The sequence below is a fragment of the Crinia signifera genome, chromosome 5, assembly GCF_055691185.1.
Source record: "Crinia signifera chromosome 5, ASM5569118v1, whole genome shotgun sequence".
Classification (NCBI taxonomy): Eukaryota; Metazoa; Chordata; class Amphibia; order Anura; family Myobatrachidae; genus Crinia; species Crinia signifera.
In genome coordinates this window covers 281,513,089-281,534,638 of record NC_139221.1, presented here as the reverse complement: position 1 = coordinate 281,534,638, position 21,550 = coordinate 281,513,089, and the positions used below count along the sequence as shown (strand labels likewise).

At 41.2% G+C, this 21,550-nt stretch overlaps 1 protein-coding gene across 1 annotated transcript in view; it reads right to left on the bottom strand.

Moving 5' to 3' along the window:
* The window catches only part of RAPGEF5 (Rap guanine nucleotide exchange factor 5), a 265,810-nt gene that overhangs the window by 185,553 nt on the left and 58,707 nt on the right, over positions 1 to 21,550 (bottom strand). The window contains exons 2-4 of the mRNA XM_083189111.1: positions 13,142 to 13,192; positions 3,384 to 3,490; positions 566 to 687 (exon numbers count right to left, since the gene is read on the bottom strand). Coding sequence (XP_083045237.1) covers positions 566 to 687; positions 3,384 to 3,490; positions 13,142 to 13,192 — 280 coding nt within the window. The remainder of the gene's footprint in view (positions 1 to 565; positions 688 to 3,383; positions 3,491 to 13,141; positions 13,193 to 21,550) is intronic.

Below are 21,550 nucleotides of genomic sequence, written 5' to 3'. Positions count from 1 at the left end.
AAATGTATTCTGTCTACATCCATATACTCATCAGTTCTTCAGTCAACAAAATAAAGGTAGTTTTAAATAAGGAGGACAATTTCGTAACTATTGACGGCCAAGCTACAGTATGAGGCCCAAGCTGCTTCAAGGGCACGCTGCTCCCCCTGCAGCCAGTAACTGGCTGCCTCCAAGATCCACAGTTCCCCTTCAGCCCTGCTAAGAACAGGCACTGATAATAGTACGATCCTCCCCATTCCCCTGAGGCTGTAGTGGCACAGAGGATGTAGGAGAGGAAGGGCTACATAGTGTGCTTCAAGTACCGCGGGTCACAGGTATTTAGGGGCTTAGAAGTGCTCACCTTATCTCTCTCTTCATCTCTTCCTCTTTGATGACACTGCCTCTTCCTGACACTCTCTCTCTACCTGAAACTGTCTCTCTCCACAAACTCCCCCCCCCCTCCCCCCTCACATAGACACACTTACAGCATATTCAGGTAACAAGTAATGCAAAGAAAAATTTAAATTTTTACAGCACATAATTGCTTGTGTATGCTCTTCAAATACCACATTTCAGGGAAACTGACCTGAAAGCAGAATTCCAAGTTTCAGCAGGATCTGCCAGACCCCGGCAGCGGTGTATCTGCACTGTACAAATGGGCAGTTCTGCAAGAGCCAGTCCACCAGCTCCGACCCCACACAACTTTTCCTGAAAGGCAAAATAGCATATAGGGGACTATGAGATAGATCTCAGGGGAATATCAAATAAAGAGGGTATAACTCCTCGCTGTGATGCAATAATAAACATAATAAAGTGAATAAAAGTAAAGAAAAAAAATAATTATGGTACTTCTACCATTGGGTACAAGAGAAAGGCGATTAATAACAAAATGGATGATAGTCAACTTTTACCACAAATAAGAAACAGATATATAACCGTGGGCGTAGATGTAGTGTGTGCCATTGGGATAGGGCCCAGTGAATTAGAGAATCCTGGACCCAGGTCATATAGTTGTCTACCAAAGGTTACGGCCCTTTGTCCAGTTTGAAAGAGACGTGGCTTCCTCTCACTCTCCATACATCTCCACACTGAAATTATCTATCTCCAGGAGGACAATGAATTCTTACATAATATGAACTGAAAGGGGACTGTAAAGTGGCCTAAAATCAACTGGCGGCACCAAACGTTGTGCTCTTCCCGTTAAGTGCTTGTTCTGCTTTTCCAAGAGGTTTTCTTTTCACATCAATGGACCACAAAACCTGGCAAACAATTTTGAATGCTGTGACAGATTTATTATTTACCAACCCCACCCATCTAGAGATGGTGCTTTTAATTAGATGACCTCATGCAGATGAGGAACATACCTCTCTGAGGAGTAAATGTATGAAGCTTGAAGAAGTGGTATCTATCCCCATAAAGAACAGGTAGATGTATGAAGCAGTGATAAGGGAGGAGAAGTGATACAGTGCCTGGTACTTTATCACCGGCCTATCAGCTCCTGACTGTCCCTTTTTAAACCCAGCCTGTTATTAACAGTCAGGAGCTGATTGGCCAGTGATAAAGTACCATGAATTTTATCACTTCTCCTCCCTTATCACTGCTTCATACATCTACCCCATTGTGTGCAAAGTGATAATGCTCCAGCCAATCAGCTCCTATCTGTCAATATACATATTGGAGCTGATTGGCCGGTGCATTATCACCTTGAACATAACGTTCTTTATGGGGATAGATAATACTTCTCCAAGCTTTATACATTTACCACTCAGGGGTAGATTTATTATAGCAGCGCTTAATGCGCCGCTATAACACTTGCTGCTTCGCCTCATTAGTGAGGTGAAGCATCTTGCTTGCCGGAGCAGGGAAGTGCTAACTCCCCCCTCCGGCGATGCCTCCTCCAGCTGACAGCGCATTAGTTAACACTGGCGCGCTGTCTCCTTCCCCCTGGCCGGCTGGACTGGGCATGCGCAGAAGCTCACTACTCACATGAGATCCCCAGCGCAGCTCAGAGCCAGCAGCAGGGACAGCACTGTCCCTGCTGTGGGCATAGGGCATCGCCACCTACAGCTGTCGAAGTCGATAGCTGCAGGGGGCAGAACGGTCAGCGTTGCTGACCGTTCATACATTGTGTAGGAGGCAGGCGCGCAGTATAAAATATTGTCCCTGCGCTATGCCTCCTGCCCTGCACTGCCGCACGTTATAGATCACACGTCATAGATCAGGGGAAGCAATATCCCCTGCTATAACTCACGGGGATAGCACATATTTCCCTGATCGACACTTCATAACTCTACCCCTCAGTTACACATACCAATATGGATAATGCTGGCAGGGCCTAACTGAAAGCTACTATACTTTAGAATCTGAATAAATGGGTTGGGTTCCAAGCCAAAGTGAAGGGAGTCACAGCGTTTAAGGTGCTATACAGAAAAGCTACAAAAGGGATTTAATTCAAAAACTGAAATTTGTTGGAAAAGACACATCACTTGTTGTAAAAGGGGATCCATGCTGGCCTCTCATGGCGAGAATTCAGACCAAACATTGAATATGGCGAGGATGGCTTATTATGAAATTGAGATACAGAGGTGGAGAGACAGACAGATAAAACATACACATACAGGAAAATATATACATATTCATTTTTTTTGTTCTAGTTCACATGGGATGTTGCTATGGGAAACCAATCAGAAACTATTTATTATCTTCTAGAAGATGATGTTAAATAAGTCTAAATAAGTATTATAAGGATAAGGGCAGTACGGATAGTGTAATGGTCAGCATTACTGCCTCACAGCACTGAGGTCATGGGTTTAATCCCCACCATGGCCCTAACTGTGTGGAGTTTGTATATTCTCCCCGTACTTGCGTGGGTTTCCTCTGGGTACTCCGGTTTCCTCCCACAATCCATAAAATATACTGGTAGGATAATTGGCTCCCAACAAAAATTAACCCTAGAATGTCTGTGTGTGTGTGGTAGGGAATATAGATTGTAAGCTCCACTGGGGCAGGGAATGATGTGAATGTTCAAATATTCACTGTAAAGCGCTGCGGATATGTAAGCACTATATTAAAAAAAACGGTTAATAAATAAATTCTGATTGGTTCCCCATAGCAACATCCCATGTTTAAAACTCCCATCTTAGTAAACTTCCCCCATAGAGTACGCACATATCAAAAAAAAATTGCAAGAAAATAAACAGATTTTCTTTTATTTTATTTTTTTTACACATATTGTCTTTTTGTTTTAAATAAAACTATGCTGTAAATAAAAGACATGTGCCTTGTTTTTGTTGTTTGTACAGCAATATCACATGGTACACAGTCATTTTAAAGCTGTACAGAATGTGTGTACTATGTAATTAAAGATCATTTGGAAAATAGGTCTGTGCCAATAGGCAGCTTACCTGCAGATACACGTAAGATACATTCGATCTCTGATTAGACCAGGAGATAGGTTTCTTACTGCATTCCTCAATGATCTTCCAGCACAAGTTACGCTCTCACCATAAGACTGAAAGGAAACAAAACAACAAGGTGAATAAGCAGTGAGGCTATCTAATTCCGCTGTTGCCTTAACATTTTGCATGTTGATCATATTGTGTCGTCCTATTGATCTTCGACCTACAAACTGCCAATCTATCATCTGCATCCCTTAGGAAAAAACAGGTTGGTTTTGCTTTGTAAATGATTTGAGGTAGTCCAGCACCTCCAGAACCTGAAGGCTACTACTTTCGGCACAATATATCACTGGTTAGTGCAGGTGATTCTACTAGCATTCTTTATTAAATGCAACACCAACGCGAACTGTTAGGGGTACTTGAGAACCGAGTTTGGGAACCATTAACCTAGACCTGTGGCCCTCCAGATGTTGTGGAACTACATATTCCAGCATGCCCTGAGGTTTTTTGGCATGCTCTTATAGGAAAAAATGTGGCAATGCATGTTGGAACATGTAGTTTCACAACATCTGGAGGACCACAGGTTGAAGACCCATGACATAGACTGTTGACTAGGGTGTCCATTGTTGAACCACTCAGAGCCGGCCTTAGGCATAGGCAAACTAGGCAATTGCCTAGGGCATTTGGAATGTCTAGGGGCACCAGCAGCTTCTGCTGATTAAAATGATATGCACCATGCCTATATTCTGTGTGTGAGTAATGTGTATCTGCATATGAAATAGTGTATTCATGGAAATCACTGTAACATAGCATTCCGTATGCAGGTACAGCCACAGTCACACACAGAATATAGGCATGCCGCATATCATTTTAATCATTGAATCTCCTTGTGTGTCCTGGTCACATAACAATGCAAATAAGACGAATTTTCAGCAATAAAGGCACCCAACGTTAGCAGAACTGGCCAGGAGCTGCATGGCCTATAGAGGCAACATGTATGAGGAAACATCTGTATCCAAGCAGAGGCAGAGGTCACAGTGTTAGCGGCTGTGTGAGTGCTGTCTGCGGGTGGGTTGGTTGTGCAATAGTGTTCGGCATATGTGTAACAGGCATTATGTGTGTCATGTATAAATGCATTAATAATGTGTGACATATGTGTAACAGGCATTATGTGTGTCATGTGTATAAATGCATTAATAATGTGCGACATATGTGTAACAGGCATTATGTGTGTCATGTGTATAAGGGCATTAATAATGTGCGACATATGTGTAACAGGCATTATGTGTGTCATGTGTATAAGGGCATTAATAATGTGCAGTATATGTGTAAGGGACTTTATGTGTGTCATTATGTGTATGAAGGGCATTAATAAAGGTTGGCATAATGTGTAAGGGGCATTATGGTTATAATGACATTAATAATGTGTGTCATGTGTAAGGGACATTACTGTGTGGTATTATCAGGGGTGCCAAGAGAAAGGGGTAGGGGGTACAAATTACCCAGGCCAAAGTCTGATGGAAGGGCCCAGTGGGGGCCCCGGTCCCCCTCCCCTTAAGTGACAGCAGCAGCTGCAGCTCTTCTCCTCTGCACAGCACACACGGCTTTGTGCTGGATTGCAGTGTGGCCATGGAGGTGCTTCAAATACAATATTTTCTCAGGATTTTTTTCTAAGGGTGTAATGTGAATAATGTGAGGAGTAATGTATATAAGGTAAAGTGGTACTACTGTGTGATGTAATGTGAATAAGGGACACCATCGCATGATATAATGTGAATAAAGTTGCACTACTGTGTGGCATGATTTGATTTGGGGGTACTATTGTGTGGCCATGCCCCTTCCCAGCAAGAACACACCCCTGTTTGGGCTGTGCACCGAATGTGTGCACTGTTTCTATTTAAAATATTGCGGGTAGGAGCACCAAAATGATGACTGCTATGATGAGGGTTGATGGTGCTGGGAAAGGGGAGCAGGGTCAGAGGCGGAACTAGTGGCGGTGCTAGGGGGCACCAGCCAAAATCTTGCCTAGGGCATCATTTAGGCTAGGGCCGGCTCTGGAACCACTAAATCAAGTGGTGCCACCACAGTGAACGCGGGCTGCGGACATGAAATAGAAACAGCTTCATACATGTAAAATTGGGGATGGAGTAATGCCAGTAAACCTCATTACACACTAAACAACCCGCAAATGAACAATATTGTGCATACACACTGAACAATTTCATTGATGTCATCGGGACCCCGCTGAACAAGTGTCGCTGGCCGCATAGCCAAAGTTGACCTGGCTGTTCAGCAAACGGGGGGGATGTTTTTTTAAAGCCCTTCTGAGAAATATGTTTGGTGGGATGATGGGGAGTGGGTGGGAGCAACAGAGTGCAAGAAGTTGGGAGTGGGTGTCCTCCCTAAACTTTAAATAAGGAAAAGATTAGGGAGGGGATGCTGATTCTGTGTTGGGCCTTTAGGGCAGTGGCTCCCAACACTGGTCCTCAAGTAACCCCAAAAGTGCATGTTTTGCAGGTCTCCACACATAATCTGCTATAATTAGCTCCACCGGTGGATCTTTTAAAATGTGCCTGAATAATCTGTGCACCTGCTGGGTGACCTGGAAAACGTACACTGTTGGGGGTACTTGAGGACCAGGGTTGGAAAACCACTGCTCTAGGGCATAGCTGTCCCTGTAGCCATTATATTGTTATACTTGACAACATTTGTCATACATTGTATCTTTCAGAACCTCTCCAGAGAGAAACTGTATAATGGCCATGTAGAGAAGAGAGTTTCAGATGTGTGCAAGTGACTTATGAATATACATTAAATTACAGAACAAAACATAAAACAAACAGGCAAAAGATGGGAACATATTAGCAGAATATTTTTCCCAAGAAACATAACCAACAGTGGGCCTGATTCAGCATGGATTGCATATGCTAAGCTACATGCAGAAGCTTAGTGTATGCGATCCAAGTAAGTAAAATGCAGGGGAGGTGCATACTACCCCGTCTGCATTCGCAATTGCTAAAAAACTGCGATTGCATTGAAGTTCTAGAGGAGCACCTTGACAAGTCGCAGGGTGGTCCGCTACTCCCTAAAAAATAGAGGGGGCCCCATTCCTACACCAGTCCCGCCCATGTGCAGAGCAGGACCTGCGCGTTTGCAATTTCCCGAACATCAGGAAAGCTGTGTGATTGATCAGTCATCAATAAGGCCCCGTTTGCCATCAACTGCCGAGTCTCATACTTTCTGTGACCACCAGTGTAATGCTTGTATATTATTGCTCAGTGTTGTACAGAATATCTAATTAAGACCACTAAAGAGTCTTGTGGAATCAGGCCCAATGTACAAATGATATTAGAAATGAAAGGTACTATTAGCATTATATGTGGCTACTACACTGAGGTGTATACAGAGCAGCACTTATACTGTGTTAGAGGCTATGAGCAAAGTTAGGAAGTTCTATCTAGCACTGGTCTTCCTGCTTTCTAGGATTTTTGAACAGTTACGGCCCTAACCACAGTCATACTGTAGTCATATTATATTCCATCTACTAAGTCACACCCAAAAACAATGATATGGTGCAATGATTATCACACAATTCTAAAGGGGCCTACACAGGGGGCGACACTGCTGAGCAATGTAGATCAATCAGCAAGATAGCTGTAAAGCGATGTGTCAGCACTGTGTGCTGAGCATTCTGTCAAGGCCAGTGTTCTCCTGTAAGAACACTGAATGGCAATCTGACTAGATTTAATCACCAAACAACAGCGCCGAATCGCTATGGCCCCTACACACAGAGTAATGTAGGTTCATTTCCTAAGCGATAGTCCCCATAAGGCTGACTAGAGAGCATTAAGGGGAAGATAAGAGATTATTGTACGGAGATAACAAAAATCCCCATAGACCTGCCAGCATGATTTGTTTATATACTTGGGGGAAAGAAAAGACTGTCTTGTATGTGGCGCACTCGGAGAAGAAAGAAGATTAATTAAACGTAAAAATTAACTTTTAATGTTTTAATTCTTAAAATGGCGACATATAAAACACAACATACATGGGTGAAAATGGGGGTAAGAATAAAAAGGAAAAAACTAGAGGTTTTTCCTGCTTAGTGGACCCCTTAGTCCCTTAATTCCTGTGATTGATACTGATAGGAGTTAGGCACATTTCATATCTCTTTTTGGTACTTATGAGTTATCCGGACGCCCGATTTTTTGATTGTATGCCTTAAGTTAAGGCATACAATCAGATGCGATGCGATGCGATATCGCATCGCATCGCATGCGACCATCGGATGCGATGATCCGATTTTTCCATAGGAATCAATGTTAAAATGGACTGAGTCCATTTTAACATGGAATTCAATGGGAAAAAGGGGTCCTTTTCATACCCCTACTATCCAAGTGGGAATGGAGTTGGATATAAACCTGTGGCGAGCGTAGCGAGCCACCGAGCCCGAAGCGTGGCGAGCGAAGCGAGCCCCGCGAGGGGACGGTATTCTATGTCCCCTCGCGGGGCTCGCTACGCTCGCCACGCTTCGGGCTCGGTGGCTCGCTACGCTCGCCACAGGTTTATATCCAACTCCATGCCCACTTGGATAGTAGGGGTATGAAAAGGACCCCTTTTTCCCATTGAATTCCATGTTAAAATGGACTCAGTCCATTTTAACATTGATTCCTATGGAAAAATCGGGTCATCGCATCGCATCGCATCCGATGGTCGCATGCGATGCGATGTGCCCGATCCGACCCGATTTAGAAATCGGGCGCCCGGATAACTCATATGTACCCTCTTTTTATATATAGATTAACTCGCTGTGGAGTAGGTATGTTGTGCACAAAATGCTCCTAAAAAATATATATATGTATTCAGTGGATCCCCTTGTAACTGGATCTCATATATTTTATTCTTCTGCGTCACACTGAAAAATCTCCTGGTGTGTGCCCAGAGTATTGAGCAATAAATGGGTAATACCCTTGTGGGTCTTTACGGTGATAATGAATATTGTCACAATAGGTCTGTGCAGAGCCTTGTCTGAATCAGTGAGTCCACAGTGGGTGTTAGATGATTGGAAGGTAGCGAATGGAGGCACCCTGGTATGGACACCCCTAATACCCACTGTCTCTACTGATGTGGTACATTAACACTCATGTGTTTTAACATCAAATTCTGCAACTGTGTGCTGAGATGGAGATCGCTTAATGTGTACCCAGGTGAGCAAATAAATTGATGGTGGGTATATTTAGCGATATGTCAATGTATTTGTGACACACCATGTAGTTCTTACACTTATGTGAGGAGGCTTCTTGTAAGATGGGATAAGCCAGGTACACGTGTAGGTCAAAATTGCATATATTGCTTATAGGCTTAGGAGCTGGGATCTGTACGCACTGTCACCCGCTACCCTAAGTTAGTGTACCTATGACGCCGTATTTAGCGTGTATTAGGCTGAAATTGCCTGGTGTGTATTCACTTATAATTTCACAAGTGGAATTGCCTGGGTAATTACTCAATTGACAGATGGCAGACGATCTGGAGGTAGGTATATAACAAAATTATTACCCCTATGAATGAGCAGGGTACTTGTGTCTTGTTAAGTAAGGTGAGACAGATACCAATGTCGGTCAAATGACATGTATTGCTTATAGGCTTAGGGGACGGGATAGGTACGTACTGTCCCTTGCAACTCTAAATCAGTGCGCACACAACGCCGTATCTGGCGTATCTTGGGCTGGAATTGCCTGGTGTGTGTCCACTTAAAGCTTCATAGGTGGGGTTGCCTTGGTTATTATTCAATTAGTGAATGGCAAACCTTGTGTTGGTAAGTATATAAAAATATCAAAATATCTCACCCCTATGAATAAGCAAAATTAATTTGGTAAAGGATTTATACTGTCTGAAACCTTATTGACTGGTTGCAGTCCAGACCGCTTTAGATCATGTCTGGAGGACAGTGATTTATGAGTGCATTACCAGCTCAGATCGCTTGGTGTGTATCCATATGGCAATTCATCAATTTATAGGTACATGCGACCACATGAGCTGAATGTTTTTACACAGGTATAATATTGACATAAATATTTTAATGTGGAAATGATCTTCAATGATTCACAGGCTCATTATGCTCATATAGGGATTAGTGCCCAGGAAGATTAGTGCGTATGCAATGTATCTGAGTAAGGAGGGAGAGACGCTGCAGTAAAGCCGTCACACCGCGGCTTTCCCTGCCAGCGTTCACCTCCGATCCGTGCGGACGCTTCTAGGTAGGACAGAGAGTTAGGGTACCGGCTTCCTTTTGCAGCGTGTAGCTGGCTGCCGTGCAGCAAGGAGCTTGGAGCCCGTCTCCCGTTTGATACTATCTCTCGTGCTACCTCTTATTTGCGCATATCACAGATCAAAATACATTTCCTATTACAAGGGGAAGGGATAAGGGGGATTTTTACACACTAAGTGTGTAGGTCGACGCGCGTATCGCCATGCAGCTTCATCAGGACCAACCAGGTATGTGCCCGGAAGTCCTTTAAGTACCTGCCTGCTCATGAATATTCATGAGTTCAGGTGTGGGAGTGTCTCAGTTGGAAATAATCTTAGAAAGTGACATTTTCTTTATTTGTGCATTGTGTTGTTATTTGCACATTGCTACTGTATAAAGGTACTCCTTCTGTATAATATTGTTCTTAATAACAGAGATAGTTTGTGAGTACCGTTAATTGCGGTAAGATACAATGAAATAGAATGACTATACTAGTTGTCATAATTAGCTGGAGAGATGGGAATGACCGATTGTTATATAATATTGAGAAGACAATAGGAGTAGAATATGCATGCGTGTGATGGTACTCATGCTTCATTTAAGAGTCCCTTTCAATTGTTCATAAGTCCCATATAGAGTTCTTTAATATATATGAGTATGCAATGGTGCTGTGTTAGAATTTATATAAAAAGGGGGGTCCGGGGTTTTCCCGTGAATGTGATACTACGTGAGGTAAAAGGTGTGATAATATTCTTACTGTGCAGTAGACTATTGTGATGTATCGTGACAGAACTAATCATTGGTTCTTTCCATATAGTGTGATATGTGTGATATACGTGAAGGAATGATAATGGAGTATTTGGTGAGCCATAAATAAATAATAATGTAAATTATTAAGAATAATCGAATGTTAAATATATATAAATAAGTGAAATTATCTAAATTTAATATATGAAAAGTGGATGATGAAAATAAAAATAAAAAATGTAATATAAATAAAAATAAATATAAAAATGAGAATAATAATAAATATAAAATTAAAATTAAAAAATAGGGAATAAAAAGGTGTGAAAAAAAGCCAAACAACAAAAGTTGACACTCGTGAGAAAACTGGGATATGGGGGAGAATTCCTAATATAGGAATATGAGGTGATGATGGTGCATGGTTTAGTGATAGCATGTGATTGTGACGAAAAACCATTTGTTATTTTCGATGGTCTCATGGGTTTAAGGGGTGTAGTGGTTAATCTGTTGGGAATTAATGCCCGTATCAGATATAGGTCCTCTGAGTTCTTGAAGCAGTATTCCCGCTTTGTAGATATAGTGGATGTGTTGTGGGACAGAGAGGGCAGGATTTAGAGATTTTGGGAGTTGATGCCCGTATCAGAGGTCCTCTGAGTTCTTGAAGCAGTATTCCCGCTTAGGTAGATATTGTGGATGTATGGTGGGACAAGGAGGGCAGGATTTGAATACGATTGTGGATGGTAATTCTGTATGGCTTTTGTAACCACTGTTATGTAAATCTCACAAAAACACTGAGTAGTTGTTCTCTTCGTTTAAACCATTTGGAGACATAGTGTTCATGAGAAATATCAATCGTGTCTCCTGTTTGAGGAGTTCTCTATCCCAGTCCCCCCTCCGTATCCCCATTTCCACTTTGATCATTCCATACACTTTCAAGCCTTTTGTGTTGCCTTGATGGTATCTGGTGAAATGTTTCGCTACTGGCGTCAAGGTTTTGAAATTTGCTTGATCTCTTGTAGCATTCTTGATGCTGAGGAGATGCTCAGATATCCGGGTTTTTAGGGGTCTTCTTGTTTTTCCAATGTAATGCTTCTTGCAGGGGCATTCGATGTTATAGATGACCCCTGCTGTATCGCATGTGATGTATTTCTGGATTTTCCATTTTTTGTTGTATCTATCAACATAGGATTCTTGTGGGTTCATGTAGGTGCAAATTTTACATGTCCCACATTTGAAGGAGCCTTGTTTCTTAATTGTTGTTTTGGTTTCCTTTTCAAGGTGGCTGTGCACTAGGAGGTCCCTCAGATTCGCACTCCGCCTCCAACTAATATCGACCTTATTTCCAAGTATTTCTTCCAAATCCTTATCTGTTTTTAGGATGTTGATATGTTTATCCAGTGCTCTCTGGACTTCTTGCCACTCCTGACAGAACGTGCCTATAAATCTGATTTTCTCTTGTTTGGCTATAGGTTTGGTTCTGGGTACAAGGAGTTTTTCTCTATCATATGAGTTAACTTCTTTTCGTGCTTTTCGTGTGGCTCTTTTACTGTAGCCTCTGTTCCTCAGCCTCTGATCCAATTCATCTGCCCTCTCTTTGTAAGTCGCTGGTTTCGAGCAGTTTCGCTTTGTTCTTAGAAATTCACCTTTTGGAAGTCCTTTGACTACTGGGGGAAAGTGTGAGCTATTATAGTGAAGTAATGAATTTGTCGCCGTACTTTTGCGAAAGATGTCTGTGGCGATTGTTCCATTAGGTTCCACAAAAATCAGAAGATCTAGATATTCCACCTGTTGCTGGCTCATGTGTGAGGTTAACTTGAGGTTGAGGTTGTTTAGATTCAACATATCAAGGAATTTGATAAATAAGTCCACTTCGCCTTCACACACTATGAGCAGGTCATCGATGTATCGTAATTTGTTTATACCCTTATAAATGTTTATAGGTCAGTCCATATCAAATATAAAAAACAATTTTTTTTGAAACGTTTACCTCACAATTCAGATTTTGATAACATTTGGTGTATAAAGAGTATAAATATGTAGTCTATGAAAAAGACAAAATTTTATTTAAATATCTTTTTGCCGTATTATCTTTTTACCATAATTTGCCGTTTCCAAACTATGGCTATGTCAAATACGCACAACCAGCATATTTTAAAATAGCAATAGCAGCTCTCCTAATTAAGCTACGGATGTATCATTTACTGCATTCTTTATGATATACAACACAATAGGCTTTGTTAGAAAACTTTGTCCAAACACAAACTGAAATTTATTATCTCAAAAAGTGCATAGTCAAAAAGTTCATAGAATTTCAGGAAATAGTCTACACTAATATTGGATATTTGTCAACATTTAAAAGTGTAACGATAATGGGTCCATACTGAAAAACAATTTTAAAGCAAGGTAGTTTATTCATAAAAGCTAGATGTATTAAAAGTAATAACAGGTAATAATGGAATTATTGGCTTCATTAATATAATTATATAAATCAAGTTGAATAGAAATTCTTGACATTGCATTAGTCAGTCAATAATGTTAGCTGAAGATATTTTGACAATGCCTCAGTGGTTTTTAAAGTGTCATCAGAAGATATGACAAACTCCTCCAGTTGAAGTTATAGGGGCAACTTTGCATAAAGACATCTATTAGAGGTATCATAGTACATCAGGCTTCCTTGGATAGAAGATAGTTGTATAAACATTAAGGGAAAATCCCTTTAATATGTTTCACCACAAATATACCAGAAATAAAACGATGAGAACAGCATATTTACCTTGCTGGAAGTGTTGTCTGCGCACAAATTCGAATTTCTTTCCGTTAGAATCTTAAAACAAAAAACAAAACCAGTTTTAGTGCAATCTATAACCGTAACAAGCCAGGTAAATTACATCTCCTTTGTATGATGGAAATGAATTTCCATTAAACAATAAAATACATCATAATTAGCACAAACGTCATCGAGCTAACCACCTTATTAAACACATCTTGCTCACTTAATAAGCTATGAAACATTTATTTAAATTGGCCCTTCTGGAAAATGTATTATGCACCCGCTCATTATCATGTTAAGAATTGGGAGTGTAAAACAAAAACATGTATAATAATTCATGTATAAGTCTAATGTTATGCTGGTACTTTTATGTCCTATGGTATGCATAGAAGCAAGAAAAAATTATATAAACAAGCAATGTACTGCAGTATATATGTGCAGGGCACAGTCATGTCCTTCCTCAAACTGTTGCAACAAAGTTGGAAACATAGCATTGTTCAAAATTACAGCACGGATGGTGTAATGGTTAGCATTACTGCCTCACAGCACAAAGGTCATGGGTTTAATTCCCACAGTGGCCCAAACTGTGCAGAGTTTGTATATGCTCCCCATGCTTGCGTGGGTTTCCTCTGGGTACTGCGGTTTCCTCCGACAATCCAAATATATACTGGTAGTTGAATTGGCTTGCAACAGAATTAACCCTAGAATGAATGTGTATGCGTGTACATGTGGTAGGGAATATAGATTGAAAAAATAGAGGGTCACGAAGTGACCAGAGAGAAGGATGAACAACAAGGCTTTTTGGGGCACACTTTGACTGATGATGATAATGGAAAGATTTAAAACATAACTTTTACTAGATAATTTATGCTAAAAAATGGGTACGTATGAACACATAATAAATCAATATATTAGACAGTAATCAATAATCATCAAAGAAGATTTCTTTGATGATTATTGATTACTGTCTAATCCATTGATTTATTATGTGTTCATACGTACCCATTTTTTTTAGCATAAATTATCTAGTAAAAGTTATGTTTTAAATCTTTCCATCATCATCATCATCAGTCAAAGTGTGCCCCGAAAAGCCTTGTTGTTCATCCTTCTCTCTGGTCACTTCGTGACCCTCTATTTTTTCATTTGTAACGCTGAACACTTTTGGGAGCACCGCCAACCAGATACCACTATTTGATTTACTATGAGTGGTAGTTATGTTGGTTCATTTAATCAATATTTGTACATGATTATTAATCTATCATAGTTTTCCAGTGCCATTCCCGACCCATATTGTACTAAAAGGGAATATAGATTGTAAACTTCACTGGGGCAGCGAATTATGTAAATGTTCAATATTCTCTGTAAAGCGCTGCGCAATATGAGTGCACTATATAAATAGCTGGTAATTAATAAATAAATAAATAAATAGAGACAAAGGGCCTAGCCCCATACCATTATCCATCCTCCACTATACTTCACAGCTAGCATAATAGTCAGGCAGGTAACGTCCAGCCCCAGAATCACCAAACCCAGAATCACCAATCTGACTGCCAAACAGAGAAATGGAATTCGTCATTCAACAGAACATTCCACTGCTACACAGTCCAGTGACTGTGTGCTTTACACTACTCCATCCAACACTTGGCGTTGGACTTGGTGATGTGAGACTTGCATGCAGCAGCGCGGCCATGGAATTTCAGAACTCTTCAGCTATGAAATCAGCAGAGCATTTGGCGACATGTCCATACCATGCGCCTTAGCAGTCGTTGATCCCACGGTGTTCTTTTACCTGGTCTTCCACTTTGTGGCTGAGTTGATATGGTGGCACTCCGATGGACTCAAAAAGACTCCAAGGGGTCCATGTACTAAGCCTTGGAGAAAGATAAAGGTAGACAAAGAAAAAGCAGCAGACAGGCAGCCCATTTTTCAAACACAGCCTATAACATTGCAGTTAGGTGCTGACTGGCTGGTACTTGATCTCTGTCCACTTTAGCTCTCTACAAGGCTTAGTACATAGACCAAGTACATAGACAAAGTTTGTTCTATAGCTCTTACATTTTGGTGCCTTAGTTCAAATCTTTTTCAAAGATGAAAAAGCTTGGACTAAAGAACCAAACATCACAGCAATGTTTTCAAGCTGAAGTCTGTGGGAGTGCTTCCTTATCATGTCCTTAAGGTCACTTGAGGCAACCGCTTCCTTTACTTCCTGATCCAACTGGCTGCGCCTCCAGTACAATGGCATGTCAGTTGACACAATGAGCCAGTCAAAGTGTTTTTCTTGTGTGGGGCCATGGAAGCCTAATTTACTCTTCATGCATGTAAGTGCAGGAGATCATTCAGATACAGGCTTCCATTTGCCACCCACACAGAGCTTTAGCTAAACATCCATACCACGAACATGACACACTGTAAAGAGCAGCAAAACAGAAACAGCCCAAACAGTTTTGCCCGAATGAAACGGTAATTTGGCACCAATGGGAAAGTTCTAAAGGATTTTATCACTCCCCTGCCCATCTTGGAAACCACACTGACTATTCACCTGGGAGGCATAGAAAATATGACAAAAATATTATGTTTCAGCATCTGCTACCATGCCACAATATTTAACCCGGAACATAGGGTGAGTGGGGGAAGGCTGCATCCCGCCTACACCGCCAGTTGCGCCAGGCTTGTAAGAGTCAACAATATGGTTACATTTCTTTAATAAATTACTATGGGGTTTATACAATGCTCTGACGGCGAGCTATGAAAGTGAGCGGTGCCGATAGCTCGCCATCAGTATTCAACTGTCCCCTCCCTCACTCGCCGTTTCCACCTGCTGGTTCTTTTCAGCGAGGTAGAAACGGCGAATGCGGCAATCACAATGACAGGGCTCTCTACAAAATGCTTGCTGCATTTGCAACAAACCTCGCCGTTTAAGGGAATCAGACACAGCGATTTAGCCGGAAAATTCAATACAGCGGGGGAGTTGGGCGGCGAGGATGGCTTTTCCTCGCCAAAAAAAAAAAGGCATCCTCGCCTTACAACCCCCCCCCCCCCCCCCCACGTGTCTCCGCATTGAATATACCCCTATGTATTATTGTTATTGTAGTCATCTATTTTGGAAGTGGTGCAGTGCCTCAAAAACTAGACCCTCTTCAGAGGATATCAGAGTGGCTGACAGCTGCAGAAAAGTGTGCCCTGCTCTGCTTGACTTGAATGTTGCAGCTAATTAAAAGAGACAGTAATTGGCATAGCACAGGTGTGGTTAAGAATTTGAAATTAAAGGCTTACCACACCTTTCCCATGTGAATACCCAGTGACATACTAGAATGCTAAAACACATTTTACAGGGATTTTAAAGTGCTGCACTTAATGATATTTCCACATACATGTGCAATATAGGACTAGAAAGGCACTTACAGCATTACCACTTAGTCAAGGTTTATTGAACATTTTAAGCCTCTATAATCTTGTAGAGTTGAATAATGGTTAATACAATGAATACACAGTTAAAAGTGTAAAGGTCACATAAAACATGCTGCTTAATTGTGCATTCCGCAACCGTGACTTCCCAAACAGCCATCCAAGCATGCATGTGTGTCTATAAACCGATGTACTGCAAGCAACAATGTTTAATATGTGAACTTATATATATATATAGTGTCCGTGTGTAACCAAAACACTGCCATCTGCTGGCAGCGAATGAAACTACATCTCTTTTACAAATACAGAAACACAGAGGCAATCACACATACAGAAACACAGAGGCAATCACAAGGTAACAGACTAGCTTCCGAAGCTTTTGCTTCGAGCGGGCTTAGTTAGTGGTGTTATAGAAGTATTATGTCTGCCAAACTGCTCCATCTTTTTATAAACCTTTTGGTTTATAAATAAAAGCTATGAATTAGAAAATAACGTCAGGGGTCATACAGGAGCTTGGCCCAAGCACTAAGCCTGGAGGTCAGATGTGTCACAATGTAAATTACAAATATGAGTAATCTTTGCATTACTCATTTCGCATGTAGTTTGCTTAGGGTTTTAGGTTTAATACGTTTAGTGCTTTCATTTTCATTTTTTTTTATGGATCTGTCTGTAACCATCTAACACTTGTACATAGATTTGTGTAGGAGTATACAGTCTGCAATACAGTGCAGACATAGAAAACACAGTACGTAATGACAAAGAACATGTTTACTTCCGTTGACCATGGAAAGTGCAGTCTGTATACACGTGTGGAGTAATTGTGCAGTAGGAATATATTGTAGTGAATGGAGAACAATGGTTTTCATGACATGGGGGCAAAACTGTACTAGAACTATAATCATACTTTGCCTGTAAGAAGCCAATCAAGGCATTCTTAACAGGTAAAGCTATGATATTAGGTAAGAAGTAGGGTCTATGTATGTGAGCATCTGAATCTCGCCCTGTCTTATTAGTACCCAGTCATGCAAACGCTTACAAGATCCACGCTTCACTGCTCTGCCTCCCGGGCACCTCCTGCTGTACTGTGGAAACAGCGGGAAACACAGTGGAAATCAGGGACCTTGTTTCAACATGTTGCACAGGCAAAATCTGCTCTGCTATCCGACACACAACAGCAATAGCAGTGCTCCAACATGATACTTATATCTTATTCTTGGTGATTGCATTAAATATATGGAGTACAAAGTCTCTGTATATGTTATTAGCATATAAGCAGAATAATCCTATTGTATCATGCAGGTTAGTATCTTGAGTCCATTAGTGCAACAAAGCAAATGAATGAAGCATATTAACAGCAGGCGATTTTGATGTCCGTAATGTAGTATTATCCGCTAACGCATTTCTCCGCCTGTAAGGGTTCAACGGTTTCCTCAGAGTAGCGAAAGGTGGGCGGATCCCGGTAGAGCAAGACTGGAAGTGCTAAACCAGGCCAGGAACCACAAACCTTCAAGTGGCCACCTGCTTATCCACTAATATGCTAAAAAATTAGCAATTGCAGCTACTGATGAAAAAGGAGTGATAACTATACTATACAACTATCTATTTATTTTGTTGTGGTGTGTAGACATAATGACAATACACTGATAATTTATCTCTAGCAATCCTAATCCAAAGAAAATAAAATCCTATCAGCCATTATTTTTTTTTATTATTTTTTTTCAGCCGTTTGAGACCTTGCCAACCACACACAGCATCTATTGATACTTTCGTGAAGCTGGAGTTTCCATGGCAACTGCATGCTCTCAAACATTTAATAATGCACTGACACATGTAACGTTTCTGTCCATTCTGAAATACTTAGCATTTAGATGTTCCAGCTAGTAATGGAATACACAGTGTACAGGCTTTCATTTAGTGTTCCATTTCCCTCCCTTGGGTTCCACTTCCCACCGTATTATTCGCTTACAGGGGGATATCACTGCATTTAAATATAATGCACTTGTTTTACCTAGACAGTCGCCTGCATATAATTTGTGCAGCAGGCTGTTGTATTATGAAAATCCATAAATTAGGAATTCCTGTGGGTTACAGTTTCTTTCAGGGCACTTAGCAAATGAAGCCACTGATAATATTAGGTGCTTTGCCGAATAAAATTGCTGAATTTTTTCCGGACTTTTGATGTGCAGGTCATGAATAAAAATGTTGCATATAATTTTATGGAGCTGAAAGGGAAGTTAGAGGGATAATTCTAGGAGTCCATTATTTTCCGCACAGCCAAAGCGTTTATCCGACAAATTGTAAGCTCTGATGAACGGGGTCCGGTTTCAATTTATATGAATGGCATTATTGTCTCCTGACAACTTCAATGACAAATTATAACTTAACAATGCAAGAAAACTACCACTAAGCCGTATAATAATCAGACTGGACTGATCAGATGACCTCTATTGGTCGGTTGTTCTAGTCACCTTCCAACCACACTTACACAGTTGAGGAACAGAACACGAGAAAACGTTCTGCTGAAATAAGGTGGAGAATAAAATCTCCTTACCTGTATTAGAAGTAACTTTTGATATACTATTACATATTTTTTTACATAATGCTAAAACTCAAATCGATTATCTCCGTCCCTTCAGCAAAGTACAGTTACTAAGAAGTGTGGCCAGTTTTCCTACTGTTCTGACGCCACAGAACAATATACATAATTATATATTTTAGAAATGTTCAATAGTAAATGATTTCTTCCATTTGCTCATCATGGACCCTGTGAATAATTTATTGCATTTGTAACCATGTACAGTAAACAGTGCAGTACGTTAACTGGCGTCAGTAAGCCTGCTCTAGACAGGTGCTTTGTACTAAGCTGGGAACACACGTGATGCCGGTGCCACAATTTATCATTACATCCCGTGAGTCCAATTGCGCATGCAGCACAGTCAATGGGATGAGGCAACTACCCAGTTAATCAAACAATGATTAGGGTGGATTTGAGGGTACACACTATACGATGCCATTGAGATGTCATGGTTCGCAACACTGTCCATAATATAATATAGTGAGTACCCAGCTTAACAGTCCAGCAAATCTTTCACAATACTAATTGTTAACAAGCTGTGGCAGGAGAGGTACTTTTCCATCCGGAAATAACCCTAGGGACTTAATAGTGGCTTGTGCCACTTATAGAATGACTGGTGGAAGCCACTCACAGGGTCCCTGGGGTAGGTGGGAAGTGTGGATGGACCAGGTTACCATCCATTGGGCCCAGACCGGGTCTTATGGGCTTCTTAGTCCAAGAAGCTGCTTCAATCAACCAGCACCTGGCTGCTGGGTTTAAAGCAGAGTCTCTCCCATTAGTCAGGGCTACTGATGGCAGTTAGTGTCCAGGTGATAGGTCTGCTAGGGACAGTGGGATCAGAAAACTGGGGCACTAGTGTCAGGATGCCAGGACCTGAGGGGTCCCTGATTAAGTGAAAGGGAGTGAGGCAGGGCCTAACCTCCCTGGTTCTTTATTTGTCACTTTGTGTTTGAGCAACCTGAATAAAAGGTATTTGTTTTTGCAGAAGCCTGGTGAGTTTTCGTAGCAGCGCGCACTCTAGCAAGAAATCTGTTACAAAGCTTACAACCAAATCTTGAAATTTGGAAATGTACTCAGTAATTACTCAGTCCCGAGCTGGAGAACCGTCACAAAGCTTACTGCCTACTGACAGGTCACACATCACTCAAATCTCCGGTGATGGGTAGAGAGCCACCATGGCACACTTCTTTATATATGACCATGGAGCTGGATAAATGCTACTTTATAACATTAGGGTAAGTCCTGATGAACTTTTTTGCCTTGTCGCTTCAGATACGCTTATAAAATTACCCTTCATTCACTTGGTAGAGAGAGAGAGAAGGAAATGGAGAGAGAGAAGGCACGCCAAAATTGCCTACAGCTTATGGTGAACCTAAATTGAAGGTATGTGTATACATTTTGACATCACGAGAAATCAGTTCAATCAACTATAGAAAGGTTGAAATTCATTTAGGAGCTCTATGCTTGATCAGATTGGATCTTGCAAATTGAAATTGTGGGTAGAAGTCACACCCCCCAATTTTTTATCAATTATCGTGGTAAAAAAGCAGTTGGGAAATTCTTAATTTAACCCTTTGAGTTCCAACATCTCTGTGAGAGATGTGCAAAACTTTAAAATACCAGCGTCGCTCACATTTGTTATATAAATTCAAATAAAAAAATTGTAAAAACAGATTATATTTCCCATAAAAAGGTAACATTACAGGCCGTTATAATGAATAAAAATGTTTGCTTTGCCATTTTCACAAATTCAATTGGCACTCAAAGGGTTTAAATTGTAACTAAGTGCAGAATCGTTAGTAGGCTATAATGCACTTGAAGTGGTTTAAAAATAAAACAAGGACAATAAACATCTAATTTTTCAAATGATTTGGTATGAAAATCAAGAAAATTAATGAAATAATATAGGACATGAATGTTGAGGTGTATCGATGAAAATGCCCTTTTTGAACTTCCAGGTGGCAGTTACGTGTGTGTGTGTGTGTGTGTGTGTGTGTGTGTGAGTGTGAGTGTGAGAGAGAGAGAGAGAGAGAGAGAGAGAGAGAGAGAGAGAGAGAGAGAGAGAGAGAGAGAGAGAGAGAGAGAGAGAGGCCCTTATTCTGATCTGGGCGGTACGGCCCGCGTGCGGCCGTACCGCCGATGTTTTCGCTCTGCACATGCGCAGAGGTCAGTCTGCGCATGTGCAGGGGAAATCGCCGCACAAAAATTTTATACGCCGCAAAGGGGGCGTATAGGGGCGTGAGGGGCTTAATAGCCTCATTTACCTATGAATACGCCCAGCGTTTCATGGGCGTTCCCATGCAAACGCGGGGCGTATGCATGGTAATGAGGCTATGACGCCAGTGATGGGGGCGGAAAGCTGACATCGCCGGATGTCAGCTCTCCGCCCCCATACAAGCTTTCACACGGACGATTGTCCGTGTGGTCTAAGC